At 47.2% G+C, this 19712-nt stretch overlaps 1 protein-coding gene across 2 annotated transcripts in view; it reads right to left on the bottom strand.

Moving 5' to 3' along the window:
• PLEKHA2 (pleckstrin homology domain containing A2) overlaps positions 1-19712 on the bottom strand; it is a 127440-nt gene that overhangs the window by 37414 nt on the left and 70314 nt on the right. The window contains exons 8-9 of one of the 2 annotated variants that reach the window (XM_069766865.1): positions 9041-9109; positions 4570-4640 (exon numbers count right to left, since the gene is read on the bottom strand). In XM_069766865.1, coding sequence (XP_069622966.1) covers positions 4570-4640; positions 9041-9109 — 140 coding nt within the window. The remainder of the gene's footprint in view (positions 1-4569; positions 4641-9040; positions 9110-19712) is intronic. The other variant, XM_069766866.1, reaches the window with a different exon arrangement.

Here is a 19712-nt window from a genome sequence, read left to right as displayed (position 1 = left end):
CCGCTGTCACAGCCGCTGTCACAGCCGGGCTCCGCTCTCTGCAGGGGAGAGCTACTCTCTAATCGTAATAAATCTCTTACTTTAGTAAATATCTACAATGTGCGACTAGAGATAAGACTGTAATGTGATCACCGAGGGAGGCAGAGCCCAGAGCAAAATCTGTAACAGGGCCCCCAGATTTACCATTTATAACACTGGGGTATCAGAGGGTCCTTAGGGTCCCCCGAGACACCAGGGCCAGGCTGCTATAATTGCTACCATTCTCTATGGCTACCCTCTTGTACCTAATATAATAGTCTGACCGCAGATTCCGACTACAAAGAGCTTGTTTGTAGTCTGTTACCATGGAAACACATACGCTATTTGTAATCAAAGCGTATTACTATTGAAAAATTTTAAAAAAATTGCTTGCAAAAAGGCAAAACTTTGACGCTATTGGATTCTAGTAAAAAGTTGCAAAGAATTACCCTCACTTGCCATGAAAAGTAAACACAAACGCAATACTGAAGATATAATATATCTGTAAGCTGCGGCACTAGATGCTCTTAGTTAATATATAACTCATTTTCCTCATTATGTCCTACAGCAATAAAAAAAAAAGTAAATATATGTCTATGGAGGAATATTATTGCCTTCCCCCCCCCCCCCCCCCACATCTCTTCCGGTGTTTGTGCACGTGAAACAAGATTTAGGGAAAAGCCAGAACTCTGCCTTCTACACCATGTTCCAAATTATTATGCAAATTGGATTTAAGTGTCATAAAGACTTAATTGTTTTGTTTTTCAAATAAACTCGTGGATGGTATTGTGTCTCAGGGCTCAATGGATCACTGAAATCAATCGTAAACACATGTGATAATTAGTTTTCCAGGTGATTCTAATTACAGGAAAACTACTTAAAAATGATGTTCCACATTATTAAGCAGGCCACAGGTTTCAAGTAACCTGAGGAATAAAAAGGATCTCTTCTGCTGCCAAAAAGCATCAAATAGTGCAATGCCTTGGTCAAGGGATGAAAACATTAGATATTTCACGAAAATGTAAGAGTGATCATCATACTGTGAAGAGATTTGTGGCTGAAACAGAGCACAGGCAGAGTTCATGCAGATAAAGGCATAATGAGGAAGGTTTCTGCCAGACAAATTCATTGGATTAAGAGAGCAGCTGCCAAAATACCATTACAAAGCAGCAAACAGTTATTTGAAGCTGCTGGTGCCTCTGGAGTCCCTCGAACCTCAAGGTGTAGGATCCTTCAAAGGCTTGCTGTGGTGCATAAACCTACTATTCAGCCACCCCTAAACAGTGTTCACAAGCAGAAACGGTTGCAGTGGGCCCAGACATACATGAAGACTAATTTCCAAACAGTCTTGTTTACTGATGAGTGTCGAGCAACCCTGGATGGTCCAGATGGATGGAGTAGTGGATGGTTGGTGGATGGCCACCATGTCCCAACAAGGCTGCGACGTCAGCAAGGAGGTGGAGGCGTCATGTTTTGGGTCGGAATCATGGGGAAACAGCTGGTAGGACGCTTTAAGGTTCCTGAAGGTGTGAAAATGACCTCTGCAAAGTATATAGAGTTTCTGACTGACAACTTTCTTCCATGGTATAAAAAGCAGAAACATGTCTTCAGGAGCAAAATCATCTTCATGCATGACAATGCCCCATCTCATGCTGCAAAGAATACCTCTGAGTGATTGGCTGCTCTGGGCATAAAAGGGGATAAACTCATGGTGCGGCCACCATCTTCCCCTGACCTCAACCCTACAGAGAACCTTTGGAGTATCGTCAAGCACAAGCTCTATGAGGGTGGGAGGCCGTTCACATCAAAACAGCGGCTCTGGGAGGCGATTCTGACTTCATGCAAAGAAATACAGAGACTCTCCAAAATCTCACAAGTTCAATGGATGCAAGAATTGTGAAGGTGATATCAAAGAAGGGTTCTATGTTACATGTAACTTGGCCTGTTAGGAGGTTTTGAAGTTAAATAGCTTTGTTGTTCAGGGAATGTGACCTCCTAATGCTGCAAATTCCACAAATGAGAATTTTCAGTTTTTTAAAACATAAAAAATGTATAGAAATTCTACTGTGCCTAATAATTTGGAACAGTGCATTGTGAGTTTTTATTCATTTTGGAGATTATACTGTTATCATTGGGAGGTTTCTTCAATAAAATTCGATGTATAATCTAACGGGTGATGACCTATATTAGACTGACTGTCATTTGCACCGACCATTTAGGAAAATCCGAGAAAAATATCATTTGCATAATAATTTGGAGCGTGGTGTATAGAGACTGTACTAACGGAAGAAGAAAAGGCAATAGTGTCCTAACTGATAACCGCAGGTATGTTAGTGGGGATTATTTGCTCACCTTATAAGGTTGTGAATCCCACACAACTACAGAGCCACCGGTCGCAAAACCACACCAAAAGCCTTTCTGCGGGATTCCACCAGCAGCGCAGAAAAAACACCTAATATTGCTCTACAGCAGACCTGGGCAAGGTGTGGCCCGCAGGCTGTCTGAGTCCGACACAGCGGTGGGGATGGACACCAGAGATCCACGGGCCGCACCTGCCCTCCCGCTCGCTGTCTCCGTTGTCTCCATAGGTGCTGACTGCATTGGTGGAGGAGGGGTCTCCACCAATCAGTGTGTGTGAAACAGCTGACATGATGATGTCGTTTCATCGCGTCACTGTGTACTGCGGAGAGCCAGCGCGCCGGAGGCCGAGAGAGAAGCGAGCGCCGGGGAACGGGACCGAGGTGAGTATGTGGTGAGCTTTTCTTTTTTTTTCATGTGTATAGGATGTTTGGGTGGGCATATGGAGGCTTTAGGGGGTGGCATGCTGCACATGGTGCTAGCTATGGGGGTGACATGGTGCACATAGTGCTGCAAATGGGGGTGACATGCTGCACATGGTGCTACATATGGGGGTGACGTGCTGCACATGGTGCTACATATGGGGGTGGCGTGCTGCACATGGTGCTACATATGGGGGTGACATGCTGCACATGGTGCTACATATGGGGGTGACATGCTGCACATGGTGCTACATATGGGGGTGATATGCTGCACATGGTGCTAGCTATGGGGGTGACATGGTGCACATAGTGCTGCAAATGGGGGTGACATGCTGCACATGGTGCTACATATGGGGGTGACATGCTGCACATGGTGCTACATATGGGGGTGACGTGCTGCACATGGTGCTACATATGGGGGTGACGTGGTGCACATAGTGCTACATATGGGGGTGACATGCTGCACATGGTGCTACATATGGGGGTGGCGTGCTGCACATGGTGCTACATATGGGGGTGACATGCTGCACATGGTGCTACATATGGGGGTGACGTGCTGCACATGGTGCTGGCTATGGGGGTGACGTGCTGCACATGGTGCTACATATGGGGGTGACATGCTGCACATGGTGCTACATATGGGGGTGACGTGCTGCACATGGTGCTACATATGGGGGTGATATGCTGCACATGGTGCTACATATGGGGGTGACGTGCTGCACATGGTGCTACATATGGGGGTGACGTGCTGCACATGGTGCTACATATGGGGGTGACGTGCTGCACATGGTGCTACATATGGGGGTGACATGCTGCACATGGTGCTACATATGGGGGTGACGTGCTGCACATGGTGCTACATATGGGGGTGACGTGCTGCACATGGTGCTACATATGGGGGTGACGTGCTGCACATGGTGCTACATATGGGGGTGACGTGCTGCACATGGTGTTACATATGGGGGTGACATGCTGCACATGGTGCTACATATGGGGGTGACGTGCTGCACATGGTGCTACATATGGGGGTGACGTGCTGCACATGGTGTTACATATGGGGGTGACATGCTGCACATGGTGCTACATATGGGGGTGACGTGCTGCACATGGTGCTGCATATGGGGGTGACATGCTGCACATGGTGCTACATATGGGGGTGACGTGCTGCACATGGTGCTACATATGGGGGTGACGTGCTGCACATGGTGTTACATATGGGGGTGACATGCTGCACATGGTGCTACATATGGGGGTGACGTGCTGCACATGGTGCTACATATGGGGGTGACGTGCTGCACATGGTGCTACATATGGGGGTGACGTGCTGCACATGGTGCTAGCTATAGGGGTGACGTGGTGCACATAGTGCTGCATATGGGGGTGACGTGCTGCACATGGTGCTGCATATGGGGGTAACATGCTGCATATAGGGAGGCTGTGTGGGGCTCATACAATATACAGAAGGGGCTGTACTCGGGTTCAAACGATATATAGGGGGATGTCAGCATACTGAATTCTGCTCAATATTAAGTGATACAATTAATATTAATATAATAATTATAATATATCAATATTAATATTGAGTAGAATTAATTTTGGCGCATTGGTTCGACCCTCCACAACCCTCACGGTCTCTCATGTGGCCCCTCGGGAAAATTAATTGCCCACCCCTGCTCTACAGTTTTCTATAGAGACTGGGCACATTAAACCTGTCCCTCTCTATAGCCCAGGAGGTTTTCTGATATTGGGTGACCGGATATTCATTACTTACCCAGATTTAACAAGACATTCATGTGTCTTCAAAATATCCCTAAGATGTATGCAGCGCAGGGGCTCCCGATCCTAATGAGAGAAGATAAAGAATTCAGAACTGGCCTCTGGAATACAGAGATTTACAAAACCCAGAGAGCGAGCGCCGCTCCTCTCAACATTGTGGTCACCAAATAAAACGTTCACTTTAAAAAAAAAAAAATTTCAAATGACATCATATTATATTGTGATCCAGGGAGAAGCTCCATATCCCGTGCAGACGGCCATAACTGAGTAATGAAATACTGACTGCCTGCAGCCGCCTCGGGGCAAGCTGACTGGGTACCACCCTGTTAAGTGCAGTAAACGGGAAGCTCCCATGTTCCCCCTATTGTGACCTCAGGCTGACAAAGTGTCATCCCTTCTTGACGAAAATGTAAACCTAAAAATTAAATTATGTTAACATGCAGACATTTACTTTAAAGGCAATCTGTTACCCCCTATCTTCCAAAAAAAAACCCATGATTTAAACTACTTATAGCGTCCTGTAGGGGATTTAATCCCTATAAAACTCATATTGTCTTTAGTGGGACATAAAAATGATTTTATTTCATATGTAAATGAGTACTTCTCGGTGCTCCCTTGCCTTGGCCAATGTCCTGGTGCACTGTTTCACCACCTCAATCAACATACTGCGCAACCACCATTATGTTGATTGATAGCGTTCGCTTACCCAGAGCGAGCACTGCCTGAATTGAGTGCCCAGCCCTGCACATCCGCACTGACACTGCAGGAGCCGAGCGAACACACACGGTGTCAGTCTCATCCCTCTCTCCTGTCTATATCGGCCGGCCACTACTGTGTGATTCTGTGTGCAGTGAGCGGCCGCAGACAGGAGAGATGGATGAGATCCAGCATGCACTGACACTGTGTCTGCTCACTCAGCTCCATTAGTGTCAGTGCGGACACACTCTCATCCCGCTCTCCTGTCTACATCGGCCGGCCACTACTGTGTGATTCTGTGTGCAGTGAGCGGCCGCAGACAGGAGAGATGGATGAGATCCAGCATGCACTGACACTGTGTCTGCTCACTCAGCTCCATTAGTGTCAGTGCGGACACGCTCTCATCCCTCTCTCCTGTCTACATCGGCCGGCCACTACTGTGTGATTCTGTGTGCAGCAAGCGGCCGCAGACAGGAGAGAGGGATGAGATCCAGCATGCACTGACACTGTGTCTGCTCACTCAGCTCCATTAGTGTCAGTGCGGACACACTCTCATCCCGCTCTCCTGTCTACATCGGCCGGCCACTACTGTGTGATTCTGTGTGCAGCAAGCGACCGCAGACAGGAGAGAGGGATGAGATCCAGCGTGCACTGACACTGTGTCTGCTCACTCAGCTCCATTAGTGTCAGTGCGGACACACTCTCATCCCGCTCTCCTGTCTACATCGGCCGGCCACTACTGTGTGATTCTGTGTGCAGCAAGCGGCCGCAGACAGGAGAGAGGGATGAGATCCAGCATGCACTGACACTGTGTCTGCGCACTCCGCTCCATTAGTGTCAGTGCGGACACACTCTCATCCCTCTCTCCTGTCTACATCGGCCGGCCACTACTGTGTGATTCTGTGTGCAGCAAGCGGCCGCAGACAGGAGAGAGGGATGAGATCCAGCGTGCACGGACACTGTGTCTGCGCACTCAGCTCCATTAGTGTCAGTGTGGACATGCTCTCATCCCTCTCTCCTGTCTATATCGGCCGGATACTACTGTGTGATTCTGTGTGCAGCGAGCGGCTGCAGACAGGAGAGAGGGATGAGATCCAGCGTGCACTGACACTGTGTCTGCGCACTCAGCTCCATTAGTGTCAGTGCGGACACGCTCTCATCCCTCTCTCCTGTCTACATCGGCTGGCCACTACTGTGTGATTCTGTGTGCAGCAAGCGACCGCAGACAGGAGAGAGGGATGAGATCCAGCGTGCACTGACACTGTGTCTGCTCACTCAGCTCTATTAGTGTCAGTGCGGACACACTCTCATCCCGCTCTCCTGTCTACATCGGCTGGCCACTACTGTGTGATTCTGTGTGCAGCAAGCGGCCACAGACAGGAGAGAGGAATGAGATCCAGCGTGCACTCATCCCTTTCTGCTGTTGACGACAGCTGCCTTCTACTGCGTGATTCAGTAGACGGATAAAGACAAGACGGAGTGATGTAAGCAAACCAGCACTGACACTGTGTGTGTGCGCTTGTTTCCTTCAGTATCAGTACAGACATGCTCTCATCCCTCTCTCCTGTCTACACCGGCCGATCGCTACCATGTGATTCTGTGTGCAACAAGCGGCCGCAGACAGGACAGAGGGATGAGACTGATCCAGCACTGACACTGTGTGTGTGTGCTTGGTTTCTTCAATATCAGTACAGACATGTTCTCATCCCTCTCTCCTGTCTACACCAGCCGATCCCTACCATGTGATTCTGTGTGTAACAAGAGGCTGCAGACAGGAGAGAGGGATGAGATCCAGTGTGCACTGACACTGTGTGGGTGCGCTTGTTTCCTTCAGTATCAGTACAGACATGATCTCATCCCTCTCTCCTGTCTACACCGGCCGATAGCTACCATGTGATTCTGTGTGCAACAAGAGGCTGCAGACAGGACAGAGGGAGGAGATTGATCCAGCACTGACACTGTCTGTGCGCTTGGTTCCTGCAGTGTGAGTGTGGACATGCTCTCATCACTCTCTCCTGTCGACGGCAGCCACCCGTGCAGACAGGAGACAGGGATGAAAACATACCAGCACTGACACTGTTTGGCCGGGGACACACACAATGTATAAAAAAACGGTCTGTTTTTGACGGACGAGAATCGCACAAATGTTACCAAAACAGTGATCCGTGTGCAGTTCGAGGATGCGATTTTCTCGCATCAAATGCTCCGTGTGACATCCGTGTGACATCCGTATGGCATCCGTATGGTGAGATTTTCTCACACACTTGCAAAATGAGCAAATAATGGCTGAGCCTTTCCTGTCACCTGCCCAATGCTTGAGAATTTCTCGCAAGTCACACTGATGGTCCGTGTGCTGTGCTATTTTTTCTCACCCCCATAGACTTTCATTGGCGATTCTCGGCCGAGATACGCTGACAATCGCAGCATGCTGCGATTTCACTCGGATCCTGAATACGGCCGAGAAAATATCGGATGATGGGAGCTGCCCCATAGATTAACATTGGGACGAGCGCTATGCGATTTTTTATCGCATTGCACTCGTCCGTATTACGGTCTAGTGTGACCCCGGCCTTTATGTGGGTTTAGTTCCTTCAGAGTCAGTGCTGCCATGCTCTCATCCCTCTCTCCTGTCTACATTGGCCGGCCGTTACTGTGTGATCCTGTTCACAACAAGCGGTTGCAGACAGGAGAGAGGGATGAAAGTGCACCAGCACTGACACTGTGTGCTCGCGCACTTAGTTAGTTAATGCAATGTCAGGGGAAATGTACAGGACCAGGGATTCAGTTCAGGCAGTGCTTGCTCTGGGGAAGTGAGTGCAGTCAATTAACATAATGGGAGTATGTCATTTTAATGAAAGGAGCAAAAGAGTGCACTCAGACCTTGGTCACACCAAGGAACCATCATCTATATATTGAATAAAACTGTTTTTCTGTCCAACTAAAGAAGCAAAATCTACAAGGTAAGAGTTTTATAGGGGCTAAGTTGCCTGTAAGATTGATTAAGCTGTTTAAAATGCTGTGGCAGGAGCAGAAAACCCTGGCAAATGAGGACAGGCAGGTACAGTACTTATAGTGCGGGCAGAATGTTGATGAAGATGCACCTCTGGCTCAAAATGAGCGATTGGCAAGTTCAAGACTATGAGATTTGTGACAATTCCTGTATATATTGCATGAATATGAGAACCAAAAGTAGTTTTATCTTGTGTGAAATGACCGAAACGAGATTGTGTTTTCCCACAGATTTTGTGCGAACTGACAAGTGAGATTTACAATCTTGGAAATAGGGTTTGTATTTACATTTTTTCTACATTTTCAATGGAAAAAACGGATTCAAAAAGGGCGCCACCCAGTTTTAAAGGATCCATTGCAATTATTAATATAGGATGAATGAATGAATAAACAAAATAATGGAAGGTTTTTCATACCCTTGTGTGAACTTAGCCGTAAAGAGAGCTGGGAATATGTAAACTAAAGGGCTTGTATGAAATCAGAAAAAAAAGTGTGCATTCTTCTGGAAATAGTGCCACTCGGGCTCATAGGCAGTGCCTGGTATTACAACTCAGACCAAGTCTCTTTAAGACGGATTTTCTTTAGGCCATAAGGGCCCTGGTTGACTCCAATGGGCACTGGAAAATCAAAAAGTTGAAGCGAGCAGGTAGGGAGGAGTGAACTCTCCGGGGGTACAAGCATTGAGCCTTGCGCCCTAGGACTGGGTGTATGGTTATATGGTCTCTTCTGCATAAGGTTTACTGTGAAGAAGAAATAATTACCGTTTCACATTTGTAGTAGCTAATATTAAACGCGTTCAAGACAAAGAATCTTCTCTTCCAGTTTTTCCTCTGTAAAATAATAAAAAAAAGAACATAATTTAACCAGAAAATCTATAAAACTAACAACAAAACTTCATCTTGGGCATCTCTTATAAAATATTACAGGGGTCTGCCTATGCCCCTTCCACAGGATCAGTGATGAATAGATCACCTCTAGGGATCCCACTGCTGGGATCTACTCCAATCATAAGAACAGGGGTCCTGTGTGCTCTATTTAACAACACTAGAGTCGCTGACTACAGGATTAACGTAGAGAGACCGGGACTGACGTAGAGAGCCCGGACTGATGGAGACATAGCCCCGGACTGACGGAGAGAGGCCCAGATTCACGGAGAGAGAGCCCTGGACTAACGTAGAGAGCCCGGGACTGACAGATAGAGCCTGGGACTGACGTAAAGAGACCGGGACTGACGTAGAGAGCCCGGACCTGACGGATAGAGCCTGGGACTGACGTAGAGAGACCGGGACTGACGTAGAGAGCCCGGACCTGACGGATAGAGCCTGGGACTGACGGAGAGAGCCCCGGACTGACGGAGAGAGGCCCGGATTCACGGAGAAAGAGCCCCGGACTGACGGAGAGCCCTGGACTGACGTAGAGAGCCCGGGACTGACGGAGAGAGGCCCGGATTCATGGAGAGAGAACCCTGGACTGACGGAGAGAGCCCCGGACTGACAGAGAGAGAACCCCGGACTGACAGAGAGAGAACCCCGGACTGACGGAGAGAGCCCCGGACTGACGGAGAGAACCCAGGATTGATGGAGAGAACCCAGGATTGACGGTGAGAGCCCCGGACTGACGGAGAGAGCCCCGGACTGACAGAGAAAACCCCGGACCGACAGAGAGAACCCCAGACTGACAGAGAGAGCCCCGGACTGACAGAGAGAGCCCCGGACTGACAGAGAGCCCCGGACTGGCAGAGAGAGCCCCGGACTGACAGAGAGAGAACCCCGGACTGACAGAGAGAGAACCCCGGACTGACAGAGAGAACCCCGGACTGACGGAGAGAACCCAGGATTGATGGAGAGAACCCAGGATTGACGGTGAGAGCCCCGGACTGACGGAGAGAGCCCCGGACTGACGTAGAGAGCCCGGGACTGACGGAGAGAGGCCCGGATTCAGGGAGAGAGAACCCTGGACTGACGGAGAGAGCCCCGGACTGACAGAGAGAGAACCCCGGACTGACAGAGAGAGAACCCCGGACTGACAGAGAGAGCCCCGGACTGACAGAGAGAGCCCAGGATTGATGGAGAGAACCCAGGATTGACGGTGAGAGCCCCGGACTGACGGAGAGAGCCCCGGACTGACGGAGAGAGCCCCGGACCGACATAGAGAACCCCGGACTGACAGAGAGAGCCCCGGACTGACAGAGAGAGCCCCGGACTGACAGAGAGCCCCGGACTGGCAGAGAGAGCCCCGGACTGGCAGAGAGAGCCCCGGACTGACAGAGAGAGCCCCGGACTGACAGAGAGAACCCCGGACTGACAGAGAGAACCCCGGACTGACAGAGAGAGCCCCGGACTGACAGAGAGAGCCCCGGACTGACAGAGAGCCCCAGACTGGCAGAGAGAGCCCCGGACTGGCGGAGAGAGCCCCGGACTGACGGAGAGAGCCCCGGACTGACGGAGAGAGCCCCGGACTGACGGAGAGAACCCTGGACTGACAGAGAGAGCCCCAGACTGACAGAGAGAACCCCGGACTGACAGAGAGAACCCCGGACTGACAGAGAGAACCCCGGACTGACAGAGAGAGCCCCGGACTGACAGAGCCCCGGACTGACAGAGCCCCAGACTGACAGAGAGAGCCTCGGACTGACGGAGAGAACCCTGGACTGACGGAGAGAGCCCCGGACTGAGAGAGAGAGCCTCGGACTGACGGAGAGAGCCCTGGACTGACGGAGAGAGCCCCGGACTGACGGAGAGAGCCCCGGACTGACGGAGAGAGCCCCGGACTGACGGAGAGAACCCCGGACTGACGGAGAGAGCCCCGGACTGAGAGAGCCGTCAATGTGCCATTTAAAGGGCCTCGAGCTCTCCCACTATATACGGCGTAGGATCACCTCTCAAGATACAGTACGTATGGCGCGGCTATTCCTCTCTGTGATAGATCGGGCTGCAGATCTCTCATTTTTTCCCATTCACACTACCGGCTTTGTATCTTCTTCAACCACGAAAATTAACCACAGGAAAGAAGGCAGGAAGGTATGACATTAGACAAACCCTTCCAGAAGCCACAAGTGACTGATCTCTCGCCGTGGAACGTATTCACCCCCCCACCACACCCCGTCTCTGCCTTCTCTTACTATAAGTCTGTCTGGTGAAATAAATGGTGCTGGGATAATGCTTTGCCATTGTGTGGTTTCTCCCATCTGGCTCATCTTAAAAGGGTTGTCCATGTTTGGGAGACAATTTATTTATTTATTTTTTTACTTAAATGCATGTGTTTGGGGCTAAAAATCATTTTTGCGATTCGGTGTCAGTAATAATTTTTCACCACTTGGTTTTTACAGGCTCTTTTATTCCCTGCAAAATTCAACTTTGGTGCGGTCTGCGGACATAAATCAACTGAGAAGAGATCTGAAAAAGCCAGACAAAAGAGCTAAAACTTCCCCTTGAGACCAATATTGCGGACTCACTGAAGATTCCCAGTTAACTCATTCTGCAGCCAGTAATAATCGGTGCAACATAGAGGCTACAGAAGGCAAACCGTGCAAAATATTTTAATGACCCCCAATTGCAAACATAATTCATAGCCCCAATTACAAGCATATAAATTAAAAAAAATAAAATATTTTTAGTATTGGACAACCCCTTTAAACAGACCAGAGGATGGAGTATAACTGGCAGTGAGCTATGGGGAAAAACGTGCAAATTTGCTATCTAGTGCCAACTAGTGGCTGTATCTATGCCTGCAAGTCCATGTCAGACCTTAGTCATCTTGCGAGGCTCGCTAGGTTATGTTCCCACCAGGTTTTAACGCCTCTATTAACACATACGTCAGGTAAAACGCCCAAAGTTATGTTAAATGGAGACTCTGACCAACGCCAAACTGTGGCATCCATCACACATAGACTGCCATGTAAAAAAATAAATAAATTATTAGACGGATACATTTTTATTACTGGACCCTGTGCGTAGGGAAAACACAGACTATGAAATTCCATATGTATATGTATAATATGTATCCCATGTAAATTAAAAAAAAAAAATTATATATATATATCTACTATATAATTGTCTAAGGGTCACTTCCGTCTGTCTGTCTGTCCTTCTGTCACGGTTATTCGTTCGCTGATTGGTCTCGCCAGCTGCCTGTCATGGCTGCCGCGACCAATCAGCGACGGGCACAGTCCGATTAGTCCCTCCCCTACTCCCCTGCACTCACTGCCCGGCGCCCGCTCCGTAATCCCCTCCACTCACCGCTCACACAGGGTTAATGGCAGCGGTAACGGCCCGCGGTGTAACGCACTCTGTTACCGCTGCTAGTAACCCTGTGCGTCCCCAACTATTTTTTTTTATTCAAATAAATTTGTATTAAGAATAACGAGATAAATGACATGTTACATTCTCATTTTCAATACAAAGCTTTTTCCCCCCCTTCAAACATTCCCCTTCAATCCCACCACCCCCCAACCCCACCCAACAAAGCAGCTCACCTTGCTTAGCACTTCCATCATTAGACCAATATACTATCTAATCCCTCGGCCAATAATATGAGCCACATTTAACATTACCATTAATTAGGAACCTTCATTAACTCTCCCTCTATAATACCCCTATCCCATAGCAATCCACGGAGACCACATTTTATTGAACATTTCGATTTTCCCTCTTTTTTTTTATAAATCCCCTTTTCCAGTGTCAGGCCCTGCTTCACATACTGGAGGAACTCTCCTCTTGACGGCGGCTCTTCCCTAATCCAATTTCGAGCTATTACCTTCCTAGCCATGTATAACAATCTGGCTATAGCTATCTTTAGGTGTTTATCCACTCCAATCTCATCCACACATCCCAACAAGCACACTATAGGATCCCTTGGCACCTTACAGCCATACGCACCTTCCATACGGCTCAAAACTACCACCCAAACAGCAGCCAGTCTCGGACACGTCCACATCATATGGAGTATATCAGCATCTGCAGTTTTACACCTCGGGCATTCAGAATCATCACGCAAACCAGCCTTATATAGCACCATCGGTGACTTATAAACCCTGTGTATCACATAGAGCTGTGACAGTCTATACGGTTCGCTCAGTGACAATCGTGGGACCCATTCTAGCACCGACTCCCAAGTCTCATTCTCCATTGGACCCAGATCCCTCTCCCACTTAGCTCTCGCCATTATTGGAAAACCCAATAGGAAAATGTGCAACAGATCTTTATACAAAGTAGATATGACTCCCCCAGTAGTCCCTTCATTACACACATACTCCAGTACTATATCCCTCTGAATTCCAATACCTCCGTTTCTACTCTGAGCTCCAAAAGCATGCCTCATCCGCAAATACTGAAATTCCCCCACAGTCCCAAGACCAAATTCCGCCTGTAATTAGGAAAATGATTTCAATTCACCTCGCTCAATTATTTGATACACGTATTGAATCCCTTTGACTTGCCATTCTGTCAGTACCCGCAGTGCCTCAAACTCCTGTAAGTTGCTGTTACGCCATAGCGGTGAGAATCTAGTCAAATCCGTGACCCCCCCGTATATGTCTCAGCCTACCCCACAGCCTGCGTATCAAAAACACAGTCGGGTATAATTTCCCCAGAGCCCCCAGGGATCCATCCTCCAAACATTGTACTACTGGCCTTCTTTTTGTCACCACTTCCATCAGCCGCTGTACCGCCCCAGATGACCCTACATGCGCCCAGCCTTTTAAATGCTGACTCTGGGCTGCAAGAAAATATATTTCAGGGTTAGGCAATGCCAATCCCCCATCTTCCTTGGGTCGCTGAAGTGTCTCCAGTTTGATACGCGGATGCTGTCTCCCCCATATCAAATTCCTGAACAGAGAGTTAATCTGTCTAAATCTCCCGCGTGGTATCCAAACTGGCACATTGTGGAGAATATACAGTATTTTTGGCATCAAAATCATTTTAATAAGATTCACCCTACCTACCACAGATAAATGCAGTTTAAGCCAAGCATCCGCTTGCGCTTTAAGAACACCTAAGATTGGAGTCAGATTTCAATGTATATAGTCAGTAACAGGCATAGATACCCATATTCCAAGGTACTTAAATTGGCTAGTCACCTCCAGTCGCCCATCCTCCAATGGTTCCCCACCATCATCATCCACCTTAAACAAGATAGACTTACTCCAGTTTATCCTAAGTCCCGACACCGATCCGAAACGCTCAATAATCCCAATGGCTCCCTCCAAGGACGTACCCGGGTCAGCCAGAAATAGCAGAATGTCATCCGCATACAACGCCACCCTTTCTTCAATCACCCCATATTTAAACCCAGTCACCTCATCAGACCGTCGAAGCTTAGCAGCCAGTGGTTCCACCGCCAGAGCAAACAAAAGAGGAGAGAGTGGACACCCCTGCCTCGTCCCTCTAGCGCGTCCCCAACTATTTACTATTGATGCTGCCTATGCAGCATCAATAGTAAAAATATGTCATGTTAAAAATAATTACAAAAAACAAAAAACCTGCTATACTCACCCTCCGCCGCCTTTCCCGCTCCTCACCACGCTCCCAGGACCACTCCATTGCAGGCGACAGCTTCCGGTCCCAGGGCTGGTGTGCGACAAGGACCTGCCGTGACGTCACGGTCATGTGACCGCGACATCATCATAGGTCCTGCTCACACCAGCCCTGGGACCACCGGAAGCTGCCGCTTGCAATGGAGTGGTCCTGGGAGCGTGGCGAGGAGCGGGAAAGGCGGCGGAGGGTGAGTATAGCAGGACTTCAATTGGGCTTCGGAAGGTGAGTATAGGTTTATTTATTTTTTTAAGTCTCTATACTACGTGGCTCTGTGCTGGACAATATACTACGTGGCTCTGTGCTGGACAATATACTACGTGGCTCTGTGCTGGACAATATACTACGTGGCTCTGTGCTGGGCAATATACTATGTGGCTGGGCAATATACTACGTGGCTGGGCAATATACTACGTGACTGGGCAATATACTGTACTGCGTGGCTCTGCTATATACTATATGGCTGGGCAATATACTACGTCACTGGGCAATTTACTACATGACTGGGCAATATACTACGTGGCTGGGCAATATACTACGTGACTGGGCAATATACTACGTGGCTGAGCAATATACTACGTTGACATGCATATTCTAGAATACCCGGTGCGTTAGAATCGGGCCACCATCTAGTATATATATATATATATATATATATATATATATATATATATATATATATATATAGTACGGCTGGTATGGAATGTATTCAGACCCATTTACATTTTTCCCTCTGCCTCATTGCAGCCATTTCGTAAAAAATTCATAAAAGCTAATTTTTTCTCATTAATGTACACTCTGCAGCCCATCTTGACTGAAAAAAAACAGAAATGTAGTATTTTTTGCAAATGTATTAAAAAAGAAATACTGAAAGATCACATGGTCATAAGTATTCAGACCCTTTGCTCAGACACTCATATTTAAGGCACATGCTGTCCATTTCCTCGTGATCCTCCTTGAGATGGATCTACTCCTTCATCGGAGTCCAGCTGTGTTTAAATAAACTGATAGGACTTGATTTGGAAAGGCGCACACCTGTCTATATAAGACCTTACAGCTCACAGTGCATGTCAGACCAAATGAGAATCATGAGGTCAAAGGAACTGGCCAAGGAGCTCAGACAGAATTGTGGCAAGGCACAGATCTGACCAAGGTTACAGCAGAATTTCTGTAGTACTCAAGGTTCCTAAGAGCACAGTGGCCTCCATAATCCTTAAATGGAAGAAGTTTGGGACCACCAGAAGTCTTTCTAGACCTGACCGTCCAGCCAAACTGAGCAATCGTGTGAGAAGAGCCTTGGTGAGAGGTGAAGAAGAACCCCAAGATCACTGTGGCTGAGCTCCAGAGATGCAGTAGGGAGATGGGAGAAAGTCCCACAAAGTCAACTATCACTGCAGCCTCCACCAGTCAGGCCTTTATGGCAGAGTGGCCCCACGGAAGCCTCTCCTCAGTGCAAAACATATGAAAGCCGCATAGAGTTTGCTAAAAAACACATGAAGGACTCCCAGACTATGAGAAATAAGATTCTCTGGTCTGGTGAGATGAAGATAGACCTTTTTGGTGATAATTCTAAGCGGTATGTGTGGAGAAAACCAGGCACTGCTCATCACCTGCCCAATACAATCCCAACAGTGAAACATGGTGGTTGCAGCATTATGCTATGGGGGTGTTTTTCAGCTGCAGGGACAGGACGACTGGTTGCCATTGAAGGAAACATGAATGCGGCCAAGTACAGAGATATCCTGGATGAAAACCTCTTCCAGAGTGCTCTGGACCTCGGACTGGGCCAAAGGTTCACCTTCCAACAAGAAGGTTCTTCAACTATATCAATAGTAAAAGAATAAAAACTGAAAATGTAGGCCCCTTAAAAAATAGTGAGGAAAGAATGGTTGTAGATGACGAGGAAAAAGCTAACATATTAAACACCTTCTTCTCCACGGTATTCACGGTGGAAAATGAAATGCTAGGTGAAATCCCAAGAAACAATGAAAACCCTATATTAAGGGTCACCAATCTAACCCAAGAAGAGGTGCGAAATCGGCTAAATAAGATTAAAATAGATAAATCTCCGGGTCCGGATGGCTTACACCCACGAGTACTAAGGGAACTAAGTAATGTAATAGATAAACCATTATTTCTTATTTTTAGGGACTCTATAGCGACAGGATCTGTTCCGCAGGACTGGCGCATAGCAAATGTGGTGCCAATATTCAAAAAGGGCTCTAAAAGTGAACCTGGAAATTATAGGCCAGTAAGTCTAACCTCTATTGTTGGTAAAATATTTGAAGGGTTTCTGAGGGATGTTATTCTGGATTATCTCAATGAGAATAACTGTTTAACTCCATATCAGCATGGGTTTATGAGAAATCGCTCCTGTCAAACCAATCTAATCAGTTTTTATGAAGAGGTAAGCTATAGGCTGGACCACGGTGAGTCATTGGACGTGGTATATCTCGATTTTTCCAAAGCATTTGATACCGTGTCGCATAAGAGGTTGGTACACAAAATGAGAATGCTTGGTCTGGGGGAAAATGTGTGTAAATGGGTTAGTAACTGGCTTAGTGATAGAAAGCAGAGGGTGGTTATAAATGGTATAGTCTCTAACTGGGTCGCTGTGACCAGTGGGGTACCGCAGGGGTCAGTATTGGGACCTGTTCTCTTCAACATATTCATTAATGATCTGGTAGAAGGTTTACACAGTAAAATATCGATATTTGCAGATGATACAAAACTATGTAAAGCAGTTAATACAAGAGAAGATAGTATTCTGCTACAGATGGATCTGGATAAGTTGGAAACTTGGGCTGAAAGGTGGCAGATGAGGTTTAACAATGATAAATGTAAGGTTATACACATGGGAAGAAGGAATCAATGTCACCATTACACACTGAATGGGAAACCACTGGGTAAATCTGACAGGGAGAAGGACTTGGGGATCCTAGTTAATGATAAACTTACCTGGAGCAGCCAGTGCCAGGCAGCAGCTGCCAAGGCAAACAGGATCATGGGGTGCATTAAAAGAGGTCTGGATACACATGATGAGAGCATTATACTGCCTCTGTACAAATCCCTAGTTAGACCGCACATGGAGTACTGTGTCCAGTTTTGGGCACCGGTGCTCATGAAGGATATAATGGAACTAGAGAGAGTACAAAGGAGGGCAACAAAATTAATAAAGGGGATGGGAGAACTACAATACCCAGACAGATTAGCGAAATTAGGATTATTTAGTCTAGAATAAAGACGACTGAGGGGCGATCTAATAACCATGTATAAGTATATAAGGGGACAATACAAATATCTCGCTGAGGATCTGTTTATACCAAGGAAGGTGACGGGCACAAGGGGGCATTCTTTGCGTCTGGAGGAGAGAAGGTTTTTCCACCAACATAGAAGAGGATTCTTTACTGTTAGGGCAGTGAGAATCTGGAATTGCTTGCCTGAGGAGGTGGTGATGGCGAACTCAGTCGAGGGGTTCAAGAGAGGCCTGGATGTCTTCCTGGAGCAGAACAATATTGTATCATACAATTATTAGGTTCTGTAGAAGGACGTAGATCTGGGGATTTATTATGATGGAATATAGGCTGAACTGGATGGACAAATGTCTTTTTTCGGCCTTACTAACTATGTTACTATGTTACTATGTTACTATAATGACCCTAAGCACACAGCTAAAATAACAAAGGAGTGTCTTCAGATCAACTCTGTGACCATTCTTGACTGGCCCAGCCAGAGCCCTGATCTAAACCCATTTAAGCATCGATGGAGAGACCTGAAAATGGCTGTCCACCAACGTTCACCATCCAACCTGACAGAACTGGAGAGGATCTGCAAGGAAGAATGGGAGAGGATCCCCAAATCCAGGTGTGAAAAACTTGTTGCATCATTCCCAAGAAGACTCATGGCTGTACTAGCTCAAAAGGGGCTTCTACTCAATACTGAGCAAAGGGTCTGAATACTTATGACCATGTGATATTTCAGTTTTTCTTTTTTAATAAATTTGCAAAAAGTTCTACATTTCTGTTTTTTTTTCAGTAAAGATGGGGTGCAGAGTGGACATTAATAAGAAAAAAAATGAACTTTTTTGAATTTACCAAATGGCTGCAATTAAACCAAGAGTGAAAAATTTAATTAAAGGAGTCTGATTACTTTCCGTACCCACTGTATATACTAATGTATACTGTCAGACAGAAACCAAAGGCATTTTCATTTTTTGACCTCCGTATGACAACATAACCCTAGTGACACGTTAGTTCTTGCATCGAGAGTTTTCGTAGCGTACACGCTAACCGTAGGCCATGTGTGAATATAGCCTTATAGGGTTGGACATGGTCTTACAGGAGAAACACCAATACAAGGAGAGAGCAGAGCTAATGTCCAACTTGGACAGTCATGGATGCTGTAACTTTAGTCCTCGTTGTGCCAGGCCTGGTGATCAGACAGTTATGGATGCTCTAACGTCAGGTTCACGTTGTGCCAGGCCTGGTGGTCGTACAGTTATGGATGCTATAACTTCAGTCCAAGTTGTGCCAGGCCTTACCCTGTATAAGCACGAACATTCTCTTTAATGATCACCAATCACTTGACATAAATAGGTGTTTTTTCATCTGGTGTAAATGCCGCTGTTCTCCTGAATCCGGTGTCATTTTTCTTTTGTTCCTGCGCCTCTCCATTCCTGAGATATGGCCCCCTCTTTACTATATGTAAATGTAGTTTAGTTATCTAACTGGGAGTGGTCCTCAAGAAGAGAAGGATGGTGGACACGCCCACTTTGCCAACAAAAGTTGTTTTACATACAGGGAACAGGTGGCTATATGTCAGGAATGGAGAGGTGCAGGAACAAAAGAAAAACAGCGCCATATTTAGGAGAACAGCGGCATTCACACCAGGTTAAAAAAAAATG

This window comes from Ranitomeya imitator, chromosome 4 (assembly GCF_032444005.1).
Source record: "Ranitomeya imitator isolate aRanImi1 chromosome 4, aRanImi1.pri, whole genome shotgun sequence".
NCBI lineage: Eukaryota > Metazoa > Chordata > Amphibia > Anura > Dendrobatidae > Ranitomeya > Ranitomeya imitator.
This window is presented reverse-complemented; position numbering and strand designations above follow the sequence as displayed.